The following is a 16,218-nucleotide window of genomic DNA, read 5'->3' as shown; positions in this document are numbered from 1 at the left end:
TCTCCAGCCATCAGGAGCAGAAGCAAAGAGCTCTAACCCCTGTGGTTTTGAGCTCACCCCTTCCAGTATATGTAAAAGTTGAAGCAAAACATACACAGATTATTCCATGGGTTCCAAAAACAAGTACCCTTTACTTTCACCAGCACACAAAGATTTAGACAGTATGGCTCTCCAGTTTCCCCATCACCCATGAGAACTGTTTGGGCTTCAAGCAGTGCCCTCTGAGGACTGTAGGGCTCTCCCCTTCACATACACCTCTCTTCCCCTCGCCACCACAGCAGTCAGCATCTGCCTGTGCTGTTCTCTTCGGCCACATACCTGCTGCCTCAGCTGACTTTCAGCTAACGAGGGCCCCTGCTCCTGCACCTTGCACAAGTTTCATTTGACTCAGTAAGCATGTTATCTATTCATCCCTCCCAAGTCCAAGTGCAGTGATTGAGAGTCTCTGGCTCTACAGTTTCAAAGACTTCAAGTTAACATGTGTTCTTTTTTCTGCTGCTCTGAGCACTCTTCCTGTAGGCATGCTCTGAATCAAATAGGAATGATTTAACTTTCCTGTTGTACGTGTTTGTGTGTCCCTAAATATATATCTATCTATATCTATACGCACACCAGTGTGACAATTGAACTCACACCTGTCTGTAGATGTAATTAGCTACTTAGGGCAAGCTACAGACTCATATGGGGATCCATCCCCCCATACCAGCCACATATCCAGCAGGTAATCATCCTAAATAACTAGGTATTTACACTGAAATTCTAAATTACAAACAGTGAACTTCCTTCCATCACAAATATTCTTTGATCCATATGCTTTGGATATTTTATATAGACTTATTTTACACTGTATTATGACATATAGCTAAGAAAAGAGAGAGTCTGCAGTAGATGTAAAATGCTGCTGTTCCAATTAGACAAGATTTTATGCACCCATGAGTTAGTGACTATGCAAGGCACAAGGCAAGTGAGAGACCAGTCTTATGGCAACTGACATAGTTAAAGGTAATAGCAGCTACTATCTAATAAAGACCCATGCATCTCAAGAAAGGTAGATCTTATTGAATTTATATTAAATCCAATCTTCCTCTGACAATCTGGAAAAACAATTTCTGGAAAAAGCCACCCGATTACTCTGGTAGGAACTGAAAACCAGATGTGTGACCAGTGCTTTGGAAGAAAATAGAATTTTTGTCAAACCACTTTTTGTTTTCAAGAAATACTAGTGAGACAGAAAGCAGTTTCTTGGGTTTTAAGGACATGGAAGATTTTAAATGACAAAAAAAATTTATTCAAGGTATCCAGACTTTTTTTTTAACAGTTCTTGACAGAAGGTGGGGACATGAGCAAGGTGGGTAAAAAAAGAAAGAGGCTCAGAGAAAAAACACTCATGCACTGCACACTTATAAAAATTGATATAACATAGTAGAACATGTTTTTAGAAAATTCTCTTGTGCATATACAAATCAAGGTTTTTTTTTTTAATCTGACTAAAATGAGGATAAAAACCAGCATGATTTTCATATCCTAAATCTTCTTTCAAATACATCATAGAAAAAGCCACATGCCAAAAAAATCTGTAAGCAATAGCATGATAGTTTATTCTACCACAACATTTTTCATCACCAGTGTGGTAAATTACAGCTCTGACCTAAATCTTCATGTTTATTGAGTGGATTGTTTACTACCATATAATAAACATTGTAACACCAGTATTTATGTTTTAACTAGTATTTTTTGAGTCCCTTGCATCTGAGACCATAATCAAATTAGGCACTGCAGTTCCCCAATTACCTCCCTGCTTCATTATATTTACCTGTTTTTTCCCTGGCAGACGCTGTTTGCAGTGCCATCTGGAATGCATACTGTGGTCTCCCAAACACAAGCCTCAAGCCAGGGGAAACATCGTTGGAAGTGATGGGCACATTAAAACCAGTATCAGGCACTGATCTACCTACCCAAGTGCTCCCAACAGCTCTACAGAGCGCTGGTGTGCCTGCCATAACGAACAATGTACCTGTCTTTCTAGGGCTGGAGGTTAAGGAACAGTGAGCACAGGCAGCGACAGTGGAAGCTCGGGGGATAGCAATAAATAAATAGGAATACAAGTCAGTGGTGGGGAGAATTTCAGTATCAAAACATAAGCACAAAGCGGGGGAAAAAAACCCAGCAATTTCCTGTTTATCGTAACTACTGCATTTGGCCTAAAATATAATAATTTTTTGTTCTTGATGTCATCTTGGTACCTTTATGCAATACGCAAGACCCGTATCAACCTAAACTACATTTTTCATTCAAATGCAGATGTAAGATTTTGCTTAAACACAACAAAAAAGGGCTGATATTTGCATACATTGGATTTGGTCACCCAAGCTGAATTTATAGTTATCTGTCAAGCAAAAATATCTACACGTAAGAGTCATCAAAGCAAGCCAGCCTGCAAAACCACATATATGGTATTGTGGATACAAATGGGAAGGGTGTGATGACCATCAGTAAGCATTTATTTATTTACTTTGAGATTTACAACTAGTCTTAGATAAGCATGTGGGAAAAGTTACAACAATATACAAAAGTGAATCTAGAAAAAGCTCTTATCAAATATATATTTGTAAACAGATAAGTCTTACACCATGCCTTTACAGTAAACACACTTAGAACATGCAGAGCAGCAACTCCTAGAGCAGAGGAGCCCTTGTAAAGCCCTACTTCCCTTTTGCAGAGCCTGGCATTGAATAGTATTTTCTGTTACACTCCAGCTTATTGCAAACATCCTAACAGCACATGGATAAAGAGTGTTCATAGGTAGCCAGGAGTGAGACCACACGCATCAGGACTCCAGTAGCAAGTAGAAGAAAACAAGAAAACTCCCACTTGCAACCATGACCATATTGCTGCCATGTCACCAAGTCCTTGTACTTAGATGCCTGCAAGAGCTGTATGGCCAGTGCTAACTATCATGTAAAAAGCACCCAAGTGAGGAGGCTCTGCAAGCCTGGAAGCTCAGAGAAGGACTCCACCTCCTTAAACCGTTGCTGAGGAAAAGGGCACTTCACAGAATCATCATAGAATGGTTTGGGTTGGAATGAACCTTAAAGATCATCTGGTTCCAATCCCCCTGTCGTGGGCAGAGACACCTTTCACTAGACCAGGTTGCTCAAAGCCCCATCCAACCACTTATCCTAATAAAAGCCAGCGCATTGAAGGGTCAGCCAATTCCCATACAAAAATTATCTGAACATCTATAAAACATGACATTTATTCACATTTCTTATGAATTCTTTAAAAAATTCTAAGAGCAGAGCCTCCCTCAAATGAAGGCAGAAGATCTGTTCCTGGCTTTCAATCTAAAATAGATGACGTCTGGTGTAAACTAGGGAGAAGGGTGAATAGTTCATTGCTTGGACTATTTTTACTCTTGTAAAGTAGGCATTGCTGCAGGAATGCATTGAAGTATCTAAGCAAGAGAAATTAAAAAATTTAGAGTGTACAAAAGTCAGAAAAGTTAATGTGTTTTTTAACATTCTGGAATATATTTCATTCCATTTAGTGACAACGTCAATAATTAGATTTCAGTTTAACCTCCAAGAGACAACCTAGGCCTGGAGCAGTTGATTTGTTGTTCTTTTGACATCTCACAAAAGATCTGTTTATAACTTGCAAGTACACTTAGGGAGGAGGTGAGGTAAAAATAAGCCAACATCAACAATGGAAAAACCCTCTTTAATGAAGTTGCCTTAACCTGTTTAGTAAACTTAACAGATTTTGCCTGTTACACAGTATCATGCTCCCATAAGATATGAATCTACCAGCTGTGAACTTCACAGCCATGCAGTAGTACTCCTTTATGGATGATTATCTGATTCCATGCCTTTTCTAGCAATTTCAATGCCACAGTTACCATCGATGCTGATGGCTGGTCTGGATACATGCCTGATACTCCCCAGAGTGATATGAATCAGAGCTGCCTCTCTCTGTCACGCTGGGTGCGGCATGTAATACAACCATCCCCAGTAGTCAAGCAGCAATGCAGCAATTCTAAAAGCATGCTGCTACCCCTGGAAGCCAGAAGGCCTCCTGCTATGATAACCATAAAATGCTCTCTTAGGTATAAGATCTAGGTGTTGCCCAAAGGACACAGCAATGCATTGTGCCTGACTAGGTTATGATCACCAGGGCTTCCACTTCAATTTTGGTTGAGAGATTTCTGAGGGGGTGAAAAAAGCTCAGAATACTTTTGTAAAGTTTTCATCTACACCATTTGATTTCAAGGCAAAGGAGCTCAACCATGTGGGATTTAGTATGGATAGCACTGTCACAATTAATCAGGCAAATCATACCATCAGCAGGATTCTACGAAGACCAAAAGTGAGATATGTGAAGCAACTCAGAAGATTAGGTTTCTCACCCTTAATTCAAGTCTACAACAAGAATATCTCAAATGACAAAAAACTTAATTATATTATGAAAAATAGGATTGATTTTTAAATGCAGTACAGCTCTTGGGTCTTTTTATCCCAATGATTATTCACTACAGAGTCGTGGAACAACTAACGTCCCTTCAAATTCTACAATAGGAGTCTTATTTTGTTGAGCTTTGAAATCAAGAAAAGTGAATGACTAAAATCAGACGAGGTCTGCATTAAGAGCATTTTGCCAATAGAGCAATCTTGGTACACCACTGTGGCAAAGCACTAAGCATGTAATCAGCTTTATCAGCAAAGGTCTGCTATGGACTTATACAGGCAAATCACCACTTATTAGCAAAACAAGCAGTATCAGTAAAAGAGCAGTTTTGCAAGTAAAATAATATCTGCTATAGAGGTTTCTGCTGATGCAGCTTTGTCCAAGTGGGGTACTACACCACTTAAATACCTCCAATTGACCAAGCTATACCAAAATATACTACAGGCTTGGCTTGTATTCTGTTCTTAATCTCAGCTCAGTACTTCACTCAAAACATTTTGATCATTTTCTTATCCCTACTGAATAACAAAAATCTCTCAATTGAACTTGCCAAGTTAGCAAAATATGAATGTCCTTTTTAGTATAACATCTAGCTCAAAATGCAGAGCATAGCAGCATTCTTGAGGCAAAGAAAATACTGCTAGACAAAGCAACAGTACATGCTATACCAAAGCACAGTTATCATCAATACATTGATCAGCATTGGTCACCAATTATACAGGTGATGGACTGCCTAGTCTACAGCCTAGTGCAAGGGAGTGTCTGCAACCCTGGGGTGCTTCCAGTCAGCCCCGGGACTAATAGGCTGCCAAACTCATTGCACCCTGCAGCGTGACTGGTTACACAAGCTGTTTCACAGCTTGAAAATCTTTCCGGTGTCTCCCTTTGCCTGGACTGTCTATACGTGCATCGCTGAGAATCACCAGCCGCCAGTGCTCTCAGAAATGGCAGATTTTCCACTGGGGAAAGGGGGAATGCACAACAGCCCCTCTCCCCCAGCCACGTGAAGCAGCACGTACAACAGCTTATGTGAAAGGATATGCAGAAGAAGGGGACAGTGCTAGTGTTCCCTCACCTAACGCTGTGATGACCTCCAATCTTAGAGGTAGCAAAGATAATAATAACAGGTAGCAAAGTCCACCCCAGTCACAACATTTACGGTGCTACTGCCCTAGGCATGCAAATGAGTCACTGGAATTTAGCAAGGGGGTGGAAAACTATACAGGACACTTCCAGGCAAGGAGAAAATTGATCAATGCATAGAAATTCAGCAGCCCAAGAACTCCAGAAAGATGTGTATGGGCCCTGGCTGTGAGTCAGCTGTGGAGGAAGCACACTGCAGTGTCACAGCCAGCTACGGACAGCTACATGAAATTAATTCATTCAACTGCTGCTCTATTCCCCACAGTCCATTTAACTGACTTTTGTGCAGAGGTAGGGGAATTTCACCTTTTATATAGATGCAGCTGGAAAGACTTTACACACAAATTATTCCCAGTACACAACACATACTCTAAATAGTGCAGCCTGATTAAATGGTACACGATACAGCATCTTAAACTACTCTGCATCACAGTCTGCAATCTCAAAGATGGCACAGACCCAACGTCACTTAGGAAACTGTAAGACAAAGTTCAATGCAACTATAACAGGCAAAGGTATCTGCTTTCATGAGTCTCCTGTTGGTCAATGAGCAGCAAACTTTGAAGTGTGACAGATTACGTCTTTCCTTCTTGTTGATCACATTTTTTGTTTTGTATTTATGAGAATTTTATTCCCTATTTACCAGAAATTAAGGGCAAATCCTAATGATATAATCTTTGGTTCATATGGTATTGCATTTTTTTGTTGCTTTTTTTTTTTTTAAACAACAACACAAGATTGTTTTATCCCTAAAAATGACATAAATTAAAAAATGTCACCTTCCTATTGCATTCAGGTAGAAGTATGCTTTACACTTCCATTGTCTTTTTCCCTAAAATTATTGAGTTTTATTTCTTTTCAAAAGCATGTGTGTAGGTATGTGCATATATGTACGTGTGTGTATATGAACATGGAACTTTAAGACCATAAACACATGACAAAAATGTTGTACAAAAAAATTAATTTTAAAAAATGTAATGCAAGTCTTGTTTTGTGTAAACCAGTTCAAGGTGACGCAGACTTTGCTAAGCCTTTGCATGTTTTAACTGGAGCAGTACTTGTCTTAAAGGGAAAGCAAATCAGTATAAATACTTTAAATTGACTACAGATTTTGCTAAAATTCTTTTCTGATAGCGGTAAGTCAACAGTTTTGTCATAGGTCAGAATTTTAGTGATATTGCTGCATCTGGATGTGAAATATGAGCTGCGTCACTTTTTGTATCATGAAGTCCTATGGCTAGGTGGGAGAGTTAATAGATTGCTAAACAACTTAAGCAACATACAGTGCTGCACAGGTCTGCTATGTAGCCAACTTAAAGAAAAAAAAAGTATTCAGAGCACAATTTTGAGGTTTGCTCAAAGAAATCCTTTTGGGGGGTGAAGGAAAAATGAGGGACAAAATGTTACCCAAAAGCTTCATTTCTGGTAAATTCTGAACTAATTTTTCAGTAAAACATTATGCTTGATAGCATTGTTAATTAAATCTTCTAGTAATCTGAAAAGTAGATGTAGTTCTAAATAAAAGCATGATTTGGAAATGAAAATTAAAATTAATTTATTTAGGAAGAAAATGAATATGAAAGATTTCAGGGTTTCCACAAAACCACCTCTTTGCCCTTCTTTTTGGATAAACACAGTCGTTAAATTTGCTAAACATTTGCAAATAATCTAGCTTTGTTTCCAGAAACAGCCTTTTTTTTTTTTAATTAAAAAAAAAAAAAAAAGGGATTTTACTAGTAGCCATCACTATGGGCACACAAATTTTCAAGGGAGAAGTCTTCTGTATTTCAACAGCATCACTATGCAAAACAAGCCTCACATTAAAGAAAGGCTGCAGCCATCTCGTACTGCTGCAAGTAAAGAGTGTGCGCTCATGACTCGCTGCCCCTGTTTTGTTGCAACTCAGTGCCAGCAGCCCTAATCTGCTCCCAGCCATTATGACCAGCAGCTCTGAAATATGGATTAAGTCTACCCCAAGTACTCCGTGCAGGGAAAGAACTCCTTGAGCCCTTTATTCCCTACGGAGTACCTGTGCAGGAGAATAAATCAGTGATGTGAAAGAAAACATAAAATCCTTCCCAGTAAAATTTGCAGATGACACAAAAGATAATAAAATGGTAAATACCAGGGAGTTGTCAGTTCCACAGATTGCATGGCAATCTGGGCTCACCTGAATAAGATGTGTTTTAACACAGCTGAGCACAAAGCTGTCTATCTAGTAACTAAGAGCACAGATTCCAAACAAAGACAATACAATAACCTAGGAACAGGCATATGGATGATGGTGGATAACCAAAATTAATATTAGGCTACAGTGCAATAACCTGACTAGAGCAGCAAAAAAGATCCTTTGATGTACAAGGAAGCAAACACAGAGAGGCAATAGGAAAGGATTATATAAATCACTACCAATGTTGAGACAGAGAATCCTTCCATTTCAAACGGCATGTAACAACATGGTTCTAGTTGATATCTGCGATCCCCGAGCACTACCACAGGAACAACTAATGGACTATACTAGTATTCAAACTAGGAAGACTTCATCAAACAGCTACAAGAAGCATTCAAATCCTGGAAAACTTGCCTTGCTAAGAATGAGAAACCTGTGTCAAAGAGGAGGATAAATGATCACTGGGTTACTGTCTACAAATATCTAAAGGGTGGGGGGGGGAGAGCTGAGGAGTATCATGAATATTAAAGGATGACTTTTCAGCTTCTTAATGCTGGATTTGGTATGTTTCTGCTACATAAAAGTTAGAAAACTTCAGACTAAGGTAACAATACTTTAACTAACAGTAAGTACAGTTCATGTAAAGAAAGGCAGGATTTTCTTTCACCTGAAGTTCTTATAATCAGCATTTTCCTTCTAAAAAGAAACCGAAGTTGCAAGACTGTTACTATCTTATATTGTTCTTTTAAATCAAAAGATGGCAAAGCATTGGAACTCTACCTTTCAAAAGCATACCTAAAATGCTCCAGGATAGCTTTGTTACTGCAACCCATGGCACTTACATGAGCTTTAGGGCAGGTATTTGGCTAACTCCTCATATTTGGGGGATAATTGTTTCCCCTTCCCGCCACCCCCCCAAGTTGTGGAATGACTGTATAAACTGTTAGTAAGTCGAATGAACTTGTTATCTTGCTCACTGCTTCCCCAAGTAATATTTTGGATATATTTGGTATAATGCTTCTGTATTTGTGCAAAGCAGCGAGTTACTGAAAAAGCATGGGAAAAGTGAAACCTTGCTGAACACACACAGTAGCTCAGTCACAGATAATTTGAATTGATCTCTCCATTTCTGAAACCAGTAACACAACTCAGGGAAAAACAAAACAAAAAACCCAAAACAACACAAATCATCTGAAATGAAAATTAAATGCAAAAACAATTTCTGTAGAATATAAAAAAAAATATTTCTTAACAGGGAATTAGCAGACCGCGACTAATATCCTATTGAAAGGGCGTGGTTAAGGGACCTGAAGACCCAGTCAGTTCAACATGGACTGTGTGCAAGACAGCAAAAGGTAATTGCCTAATTGGTCAATTGACCAATACCAAATTCACTTCAGGATTTAACTCAGAATAGATGTTACAATTAGATACTGCAAAGCTTAAGTGAATCTTCAAAATTTGTATTGAACTATAAACTGAATAGGATTTTGTAAACCTAAACATGGCCCTTTATTATTCAGTAGAAGAAAATTTTCAGGTAACGTATACATCGGAACTATTCTCTATTCAGGCGACATTCCATTAATCTCAAAGTAAAATTTTAAAGCCAGTGCAACATCTGTGTCATAACAGAAATATAAGTATGACAAAATTTCTGTTAGTGAAAAATTATATTTTTTGAGTGCTGTTCTCTCAAATGCTCCAATCAGCCAAGGATTAGATGTTCAACTTAATGCTAGCCAGTGATCATTAATCATTTTAAAGTGGCACAGCTAATCTCATTTCTTATCCAGAGGAAGCCCACTCATATTTTACATGTAAGGAGACGGTGGCTCACTTTTGAATGTGTTTTAAACTTGGTTAAAGACTTCTTTTTTTTTTTCCTGCAAAAGACATCTCTAGAACAGCTCAGCACAGAGAACTTGCAGATATGCTCAAAGCTACGCAAAGGTGAGAGCAGACATAGGCAGCTGTAACAGGGCTAAAGTTTTGCCAGGCAGCCTCACACCAAGGCTGTAAGAATCAGGTGATTTATATTAAAAGACCTGTTACATAAGTTAGCAGTGGCTTCTCTGCCATTTGCTGATAGAGAATGAATTTTATTAGCTTTCATTATTTTCAAAGAAGAGGTCAAATTTATGAAGAGGAGATGCGTAGAATCTTCTTCAAATACACCTATTAAATTCACATTGTGAAGAGAAAAATCAACAGGTGAAGTGAGGGAACACTGCCCCAGAGAAAGATTCACTGTGCAAGAAGACGGGGGCCTCTCCTTCCCATGTTACTCGGATAGCTCAAAGTAAATAGCAGCTCCTTCAGTATGTTCTTTCTTAGGTTATCCCCTAAACATGGGATACCGAAGTCATTGTTGCAAAAGAAGCTTGTGTACCGTACAGCATTAGTTTGAATCACAGCCCTGTTGTCCTACATGTTACGTGTTTTTCCTGCAGGCAAAATAATTGTTTCATACTTTTCCTCAGCTATATGATACAAGTCAGGATATACAAACAAAAAGTCTGAAGAGTCTAATCTTTCTAAGTCAATTTATGTGCAACACCACCACTAAGAAACAAAAAGATGAAAAAACATACTGACCTCTCAGCCATTATCAACTTCTCTGTGCTGCTTAAATGACTATACTGACCTGAACCAGCACGCCCAGCTGCAGAGGAGCCAGCAGGGGGTTCTAACCCACTTTCACAAAGGTCTGAATCTCCATTTGGAACTATTAGCTCCTCCCTCTGCAGGTCTTTTACTGCTTTGCCCACATTAAGGTGGTGACTGAGCCCTGCAGACCACTTCAACAACCCTGAGAAATCCTTTATCTTCCCACGTTCTATAAGTGGTTGAATTCCCTCACTAGAAACCCTTGCAGAGCTATTTGGCCCATTAGAAGGTTTATATTCTCATTTGTGTTGTCTACCAGGGCTGTGAGATTTCTTGGGCATACAAAGCAGTTCTGTTTTTGTTTTATCCATTTGATAAATAAACAAATCTTCATTTAAACCTTAGAGGCTGACAGGAATGGTTTAGCCTTGTGCCTTCTTTTCTCAGTTGTACAAATATTTATGGGTTTGAGTCAACATATAGTCTGAGGGGAGCTTATTTTGGTATGTTAAGTTTGGATGTTTTGAGCATTTACAAGCCCAGGATGATAATGTGTATCTGACCAGGCTACACCTTCCAGGACAAATTGCTCCATTTCTTAGACTGAAATCAAGGAGCTTTCTGTTCTGTTCTCATTTCAGTAACTTACAGAGAAATGACGGAAAAAAAGCTAATAAGGCCATAGTTGTATTTCTGGGATTTAAATGAGCGAGATGTTTTCCTTACATGTTTATTCTATGCTCTTAATTTCAGAAGAAATACCTTACTGGAGAACTCTTCCCTATTCTCTATACTCTTGAAGAGAGACGTGACCTTTAAGTCTGCTTCGTATGGATAATAAGAAATGAGGATGAGATGATTCTTCTACCTTTGCTTTGGACAAAGCACACAACAGCCACCAAAATGAGAATTTCCCCACATGACCCAGGTGATACTCTGAAGGGCCATTTTATGAATGAAATAACTTCCAGGCTGAGAACAAAAAAAACCCGAGGTATCCTCTGCTTGTACACAACAGAGATTCCCTGCAGACGAGAAAACCCCTATTCTTGACATGCCATTACTCCCTGTAATTTAGCAACAAATATAACCAGAGCATGGGCAGGGAGCTATCTTTGGAGATCTTCTACCTGGGCTTTGCTCACTGTTTGACACTCTGTAAAGGTGAACAACGGTGCAAACCATAGGTGTCTGGGCAAGCAGAAGAAAGGATTTTCAACCTGGGCAAGAGGGAAAAACCTTGGCAGTTTGGTTATAGTGAAGTAGCTAGAACTGAACAAGAAATATTTCTTTTTGTTGTCAATTTTGTTTGACATCACAAAAGAAGAGCCTGGACATTCTCCTGGCTACAGCTGTGGGGACTGGAAAAGAAAAGGGGAAATATTCAGGAGTTGATGGACAGCTGTATTCCAGGCCAGTAACTGACAGGTCTCTAGTTTTACCTCCATAGCTTGAGACATGTCATCTACTTCAAAAAACACAATAGTAAAATCTTTTAAGAATGCTTGGTGTGTTAGTCTCTACTGCTAGTGAACACAGAAACAATTTGTAATTATTTTCAAGCTTACTTTAGTGATTTTTAAAAAGCACATTTACATGCTCAGCCACCTAAAACAACATAGACACACGGCAACCAAAGTGGTGGACAATGGGAGAAAAAAGCCCAAAACATCTGTTTTTTTGCCAACTGCTTTTGAAACTGTGATCCACTTTGTTCCGAGTGGGAAATCTAGTGGCAGCTATGAGACTCAATTGGAAGATCATAAATAGCCTAGAGGGATCTGTATTAAAATATTTACTATTTTGCTTATTTTATATATATATTAGCTAATGTAGTCATTAGTCCAGCTCCTCAGGAACCTGTGTTGCTTTTTGCATATTTTTTTTTATAGTACTATAATGTATTTACTAATCTACACCTTTAAGAACTCTTAGAAACTTATTTCTAGTATGTATTAGCACTAAGATTTGACTAAAAAGGTCACCTTGCCCAAATGTTTTCTAAAAAGTATTTTTGGAGTAGAAGGTCATCACATGCTGCTTTCAAATTTTTACAGAAGGGATCAGAATATCTCTATTTCAACTTCTAAGCAGCTTTACACAAAATACCTTAATAGGTACATGGTTAAGCAAAAATCCAGAGTAGACTCACTACATAATACTTCTTTTAATTTTAAAATGGGTTGAAGAAAAAACAGCCAGGCTCCCAAATCCACAATTTTGCGTCCTGTCCTACTCTGTATGGTCAGTCCTTAAAATTCTTTTAACTCTCAGAATAAGTAGTTCACTGTTTTGTGTCCAGCCCACAAATTATCCTACAGGAAAAAGGAAGGTCACACAGCCCTTTCTGTTGACCACCAGTGGCCTTTTTACATCCATTCTCCCTTCTGCAATCTAATGAAGGGAGAGACTGAGCCTGCATAAGAGATGTACATGAACATGTAGTACCAAACATCCACGTGTCTTGTAACAATAAACTGTAAGCTTTAAAAGTGTCATGAAAATAGCTTGATTTTTTTTTTTTTTTGGTCTTGATTAGTGAGAAGTTTTCAGTAACTTCTTGTTATATCATTGGAAATAAGTCACTATGGGAAAAAGTACCAAACACATCCATTAGGAAGAAGACAGAAAGAATGCCTCAGATTACTTAAACAGTGTGGAAGAAGTACCAAGAGAAAATTTCACTAACGAAAAAGCACTCCATATTTTCTACAGAAAGACTTAGCTGTTAGTTTTCCAAAATAATCCATGCTTTTTACAAGTGAGGTGAACTGGGCTATAATACTTCAAAACTCATATTTTGAGTATGACAAAACAGATGTCAAAACCAACACTGTTTTATCACCAGTCTGATTTTTGGATTTTGCCTTTTTTTTTTTTTTTTTTTTTTAAAAGCTATTTAGCCAATGCCTATTTGCAATTGTATACCTACTTCAAAGTGAACATCAACTATTCCATTTTGTCGTCAGCGCAGCTAGCTGTTTTTAACTATCCTGACTATAAATTCTATCTAATTTCAAAACTTAAGATAATCAACTATTTTGCAGCATTCAGAGTGAAGCTATCACTGTATTTAACACTGATGACAAACTGTGCCAAGTTTTCTTATTTCCACAAAGTTTCAAAATCTTGAAGTTGTTTTAAAAACTGATATAAATAGTTCATAACAAATCTGCTTCAAACATTTAAACAAATGAATACATTTTTATGCTTACTGAAGTTACATGAAAGGTAAAACCACTAAAGTTCTATGGTGACATTTAAAACCATGCTAGATCTAGACTGCTTCAGTTACCCTGGACACTGCCGTTATTTAGACAGATAGAAAGGAAAACCATCAAAAATTCAAAATTGCTAGAAATATTTATAAGTCAATGTAAAATCATGAATAAATCATATCTCATACCAAAAGTAGCCATTCACAAAAAAGCCCAGCAAGAGGTCAAATTTTTCATTTTGGCTCACCAAGTTACATTGATGCTGTAATTATATTGATAAATCTAGATTTCCCTTTTCCTCTCACTTCTGTAAAGCAAAATGATATTCTCCATTTACACTGATGTAACAGCTTTTACTGATGTGGTTGTACCTATTATTAAAAGAAAAGATTCAGGAAACAAACAGCAGGTTATGGAATAAAAAAGAGTGGATGAGAGAATATGACCTAAAAATTATAATGAGTATGCCTGCCTTGCCCAAGAAACATTTTGTTGCAATGCAAGGACAATTGATTTTTAGAATTTAAGGGGGTTTTGGAAAGCGAAATCTGTTATACACAATATAATAATGACAACGCTGGGATACAAAACAAGAATATAGTTGGAGTGTGAAAAGTAAACGCTAAGTGACAGAAAGCAGTTTCAAAATCCAGCGAGATAACAGAAAATTCATAATGCATTTGCAATACATTAATACAAAATCATCTACAATATACCTGTCAAATATATACTTTTCAATTCTATGTAGAAATACATTCTTAAATCCTTACTACAGCAAAATAGAAACCTCACTGATTGCAAAAGTAACAGAAGTCAAGCACGTGGCATTTGCCTGCCCGCAGCAATAGCACTTTTGTCAGAAGCACCAGTAAGGATCTTGAGTTACGCACAAAAGCGGGCTCTGTTAGGGCAACGGACAAAGGCAAATGACTGCAAAGCAAGAGGACTCAACTTCAATTTAACTGTCCTGTAAGGTACATACTAATTAGCTGCAAAGCTATGAAATCCTAGCTAGCATGTTAAGTCTGCTACGTGACAGTATAATTTGACTTCTTAAAGGATTATGCAAATTACAACTCATCATTCCATTACACGACTGAAAAAAGTGACAGCTAATTTATACATATCACACCTTTCAAATCCCTAAGATGTGAAGCACCTGTGCAATACATTTTGCCTAGATTTTCTAGTGTGTACATTCTTGTTTATTGCACTGTACAGAAGCATATCTAAGAGATTTAGTAAAGTCATAGGGTTTTTTATTTGCTTTTAGCTTTTAGAGCACAATCCCAAAGAATCAAACAACATATTTCTGTCCCTGCTGTAGAGGTTTTGCACGCAAGTAGAAGTTTACGGTTTCAACACATGTGTAATTTCTGAATAGCGGGAGAGCACGAGCACTAAATGCACGAGCTAGAGGCAAGACTCACACAGATTTCAACATACTTCTGGTAGGTAGATTCACAGTAGATTCCGTCATATCGGTAGATTTTCCTACATTCTGATTGGTTGGGCAGAGGATGCTGGACAGTTATTCTGTAGAGGCATCAAAAACAGATAGACATGACTAGAGGTTCTCTACAGGTAACTGTAATGCAGGACAAATCAGTATGTTGAAATTGATTTTTTTTTCCTTTTATTTTTAAATTAAACACCTTTCTGATCTCTTATAATCATCTGCCTTGTGCACATAACATCCAGAGTTTCCACTTTTCAAAATTTGCACTGAGAGTAAACTAAACTTCAGTTCTCCACAAGAATGATATTTTTTTCCCCATCAAATAAAAGTGGAAGAGGTAAAGAATTTTATGAACCGAATTGATACTTCACATAGTTTGTATATATACAATAGTGCTTATAAAATTGATTATTTATCATTTACTGTTGCAATCCTTCCTCAGGCAGAACATCCATTTATATCAGCTGGGAGTTTGTCCAGACAAAGACCAAATAACCCTCCAATTTAAAATGTCAACAGCAATTCTTACATTTGCACAGAATGAGGATGTTGTGGCATTATAAGGACTGTGATTGAAGGTGCTCAGCACCATCTGAATAATGCCATATGTTCTCGGATGGACTGAAAGAAAATGAAAGTGATTGGCAGCAATCAGGAGGTGCGCAGCATCTTGTAAAATCAGGCCCTAAAAGATTTGTCAATCATTCTATTATTCATCCCTCCCCAACTCCCTGTTAGCTGAAAATATAATTTGGCTATAAAAATTCAATGTTGTTTTTAAAATATACTTGGGAATTGCACACAAAACAGTACCCACTAATTTTCTTTTTTTTAATTTTTTTTCTCCCTTTTCTCTGGAATAAACACACATTTTTTAGATGCTTTTGTATCTTCCGAAAACTAATACCTTTGTCCCTTTAATATAATGGTAGTTCACTAGAGTAAGTATAAATTGTTTGAGAAATTTTATGAATTTTTCAAGTGTAGAATTTTAGGCTGTGTTTTTTTTTTTAAAAAGAAATTCTTGTCAATATAGAATAATTTATTATTATTATTTTTACACTATTACATCTATATAGCTCTAAGCTAGTCTTGTTTTTTAAAATCACATATTTGTTTCAACAATAATTTGAGACTGGAGGTTTGAGAAAAAA

General features: G+C 37.6%; 1 protein-coding gene across 5 annotated transcripts in view; it reads right to left on the bottom strand.

Annotated features, from left to right (window-relative positions):
* NPAS3 (neuronal PAS domain protein 3) overlaps positions 1–16,218 on the bottom strand; it is a 626,508-nt gene that overhangs the window by 525,000 nt on the left and 85,290 nt on the right. For 2 of the 5 annotated variants that reach the window (XM_087747153.1, XM_087747150.1), the window contains exon 2: positions 15,052–15,141. The exons of the other annotated variants lie outside the window; for them this stretch is intronic. In XM_087747153.1, the coding sequence (XP_087603279.1) occupies positions 15,052–15,141 (90 nt within the window). The remainder of the gene's footprint in view (positions 1–15,051; positions 15,142–16,218) is intronic. 5 annotated transcript variants of the gene reach the window in all.

Source organism: Nipponia nippon, unplaced genomic scaffold (genome assembly GCF_047370975.1).
Source record: "Nipponia nippon isolate SJK-2023a ecotype South Korea unplaced genomic scaffold, ASM4737097v1 scaffold_11, whole genome shotgun sequence".
Classification (NCBI taxonomy): Eukaryota; Metazoa; Chordata; class Aves; order Pelecaniformes; family Threskiornithidae; genus Nipponia; species Nipponia nippon.
The sequence above is the reverse complement of the archived record's forward strand: the minus strand, read 5'-3'. Positions and strand labels throughout refer to the sequence as shown.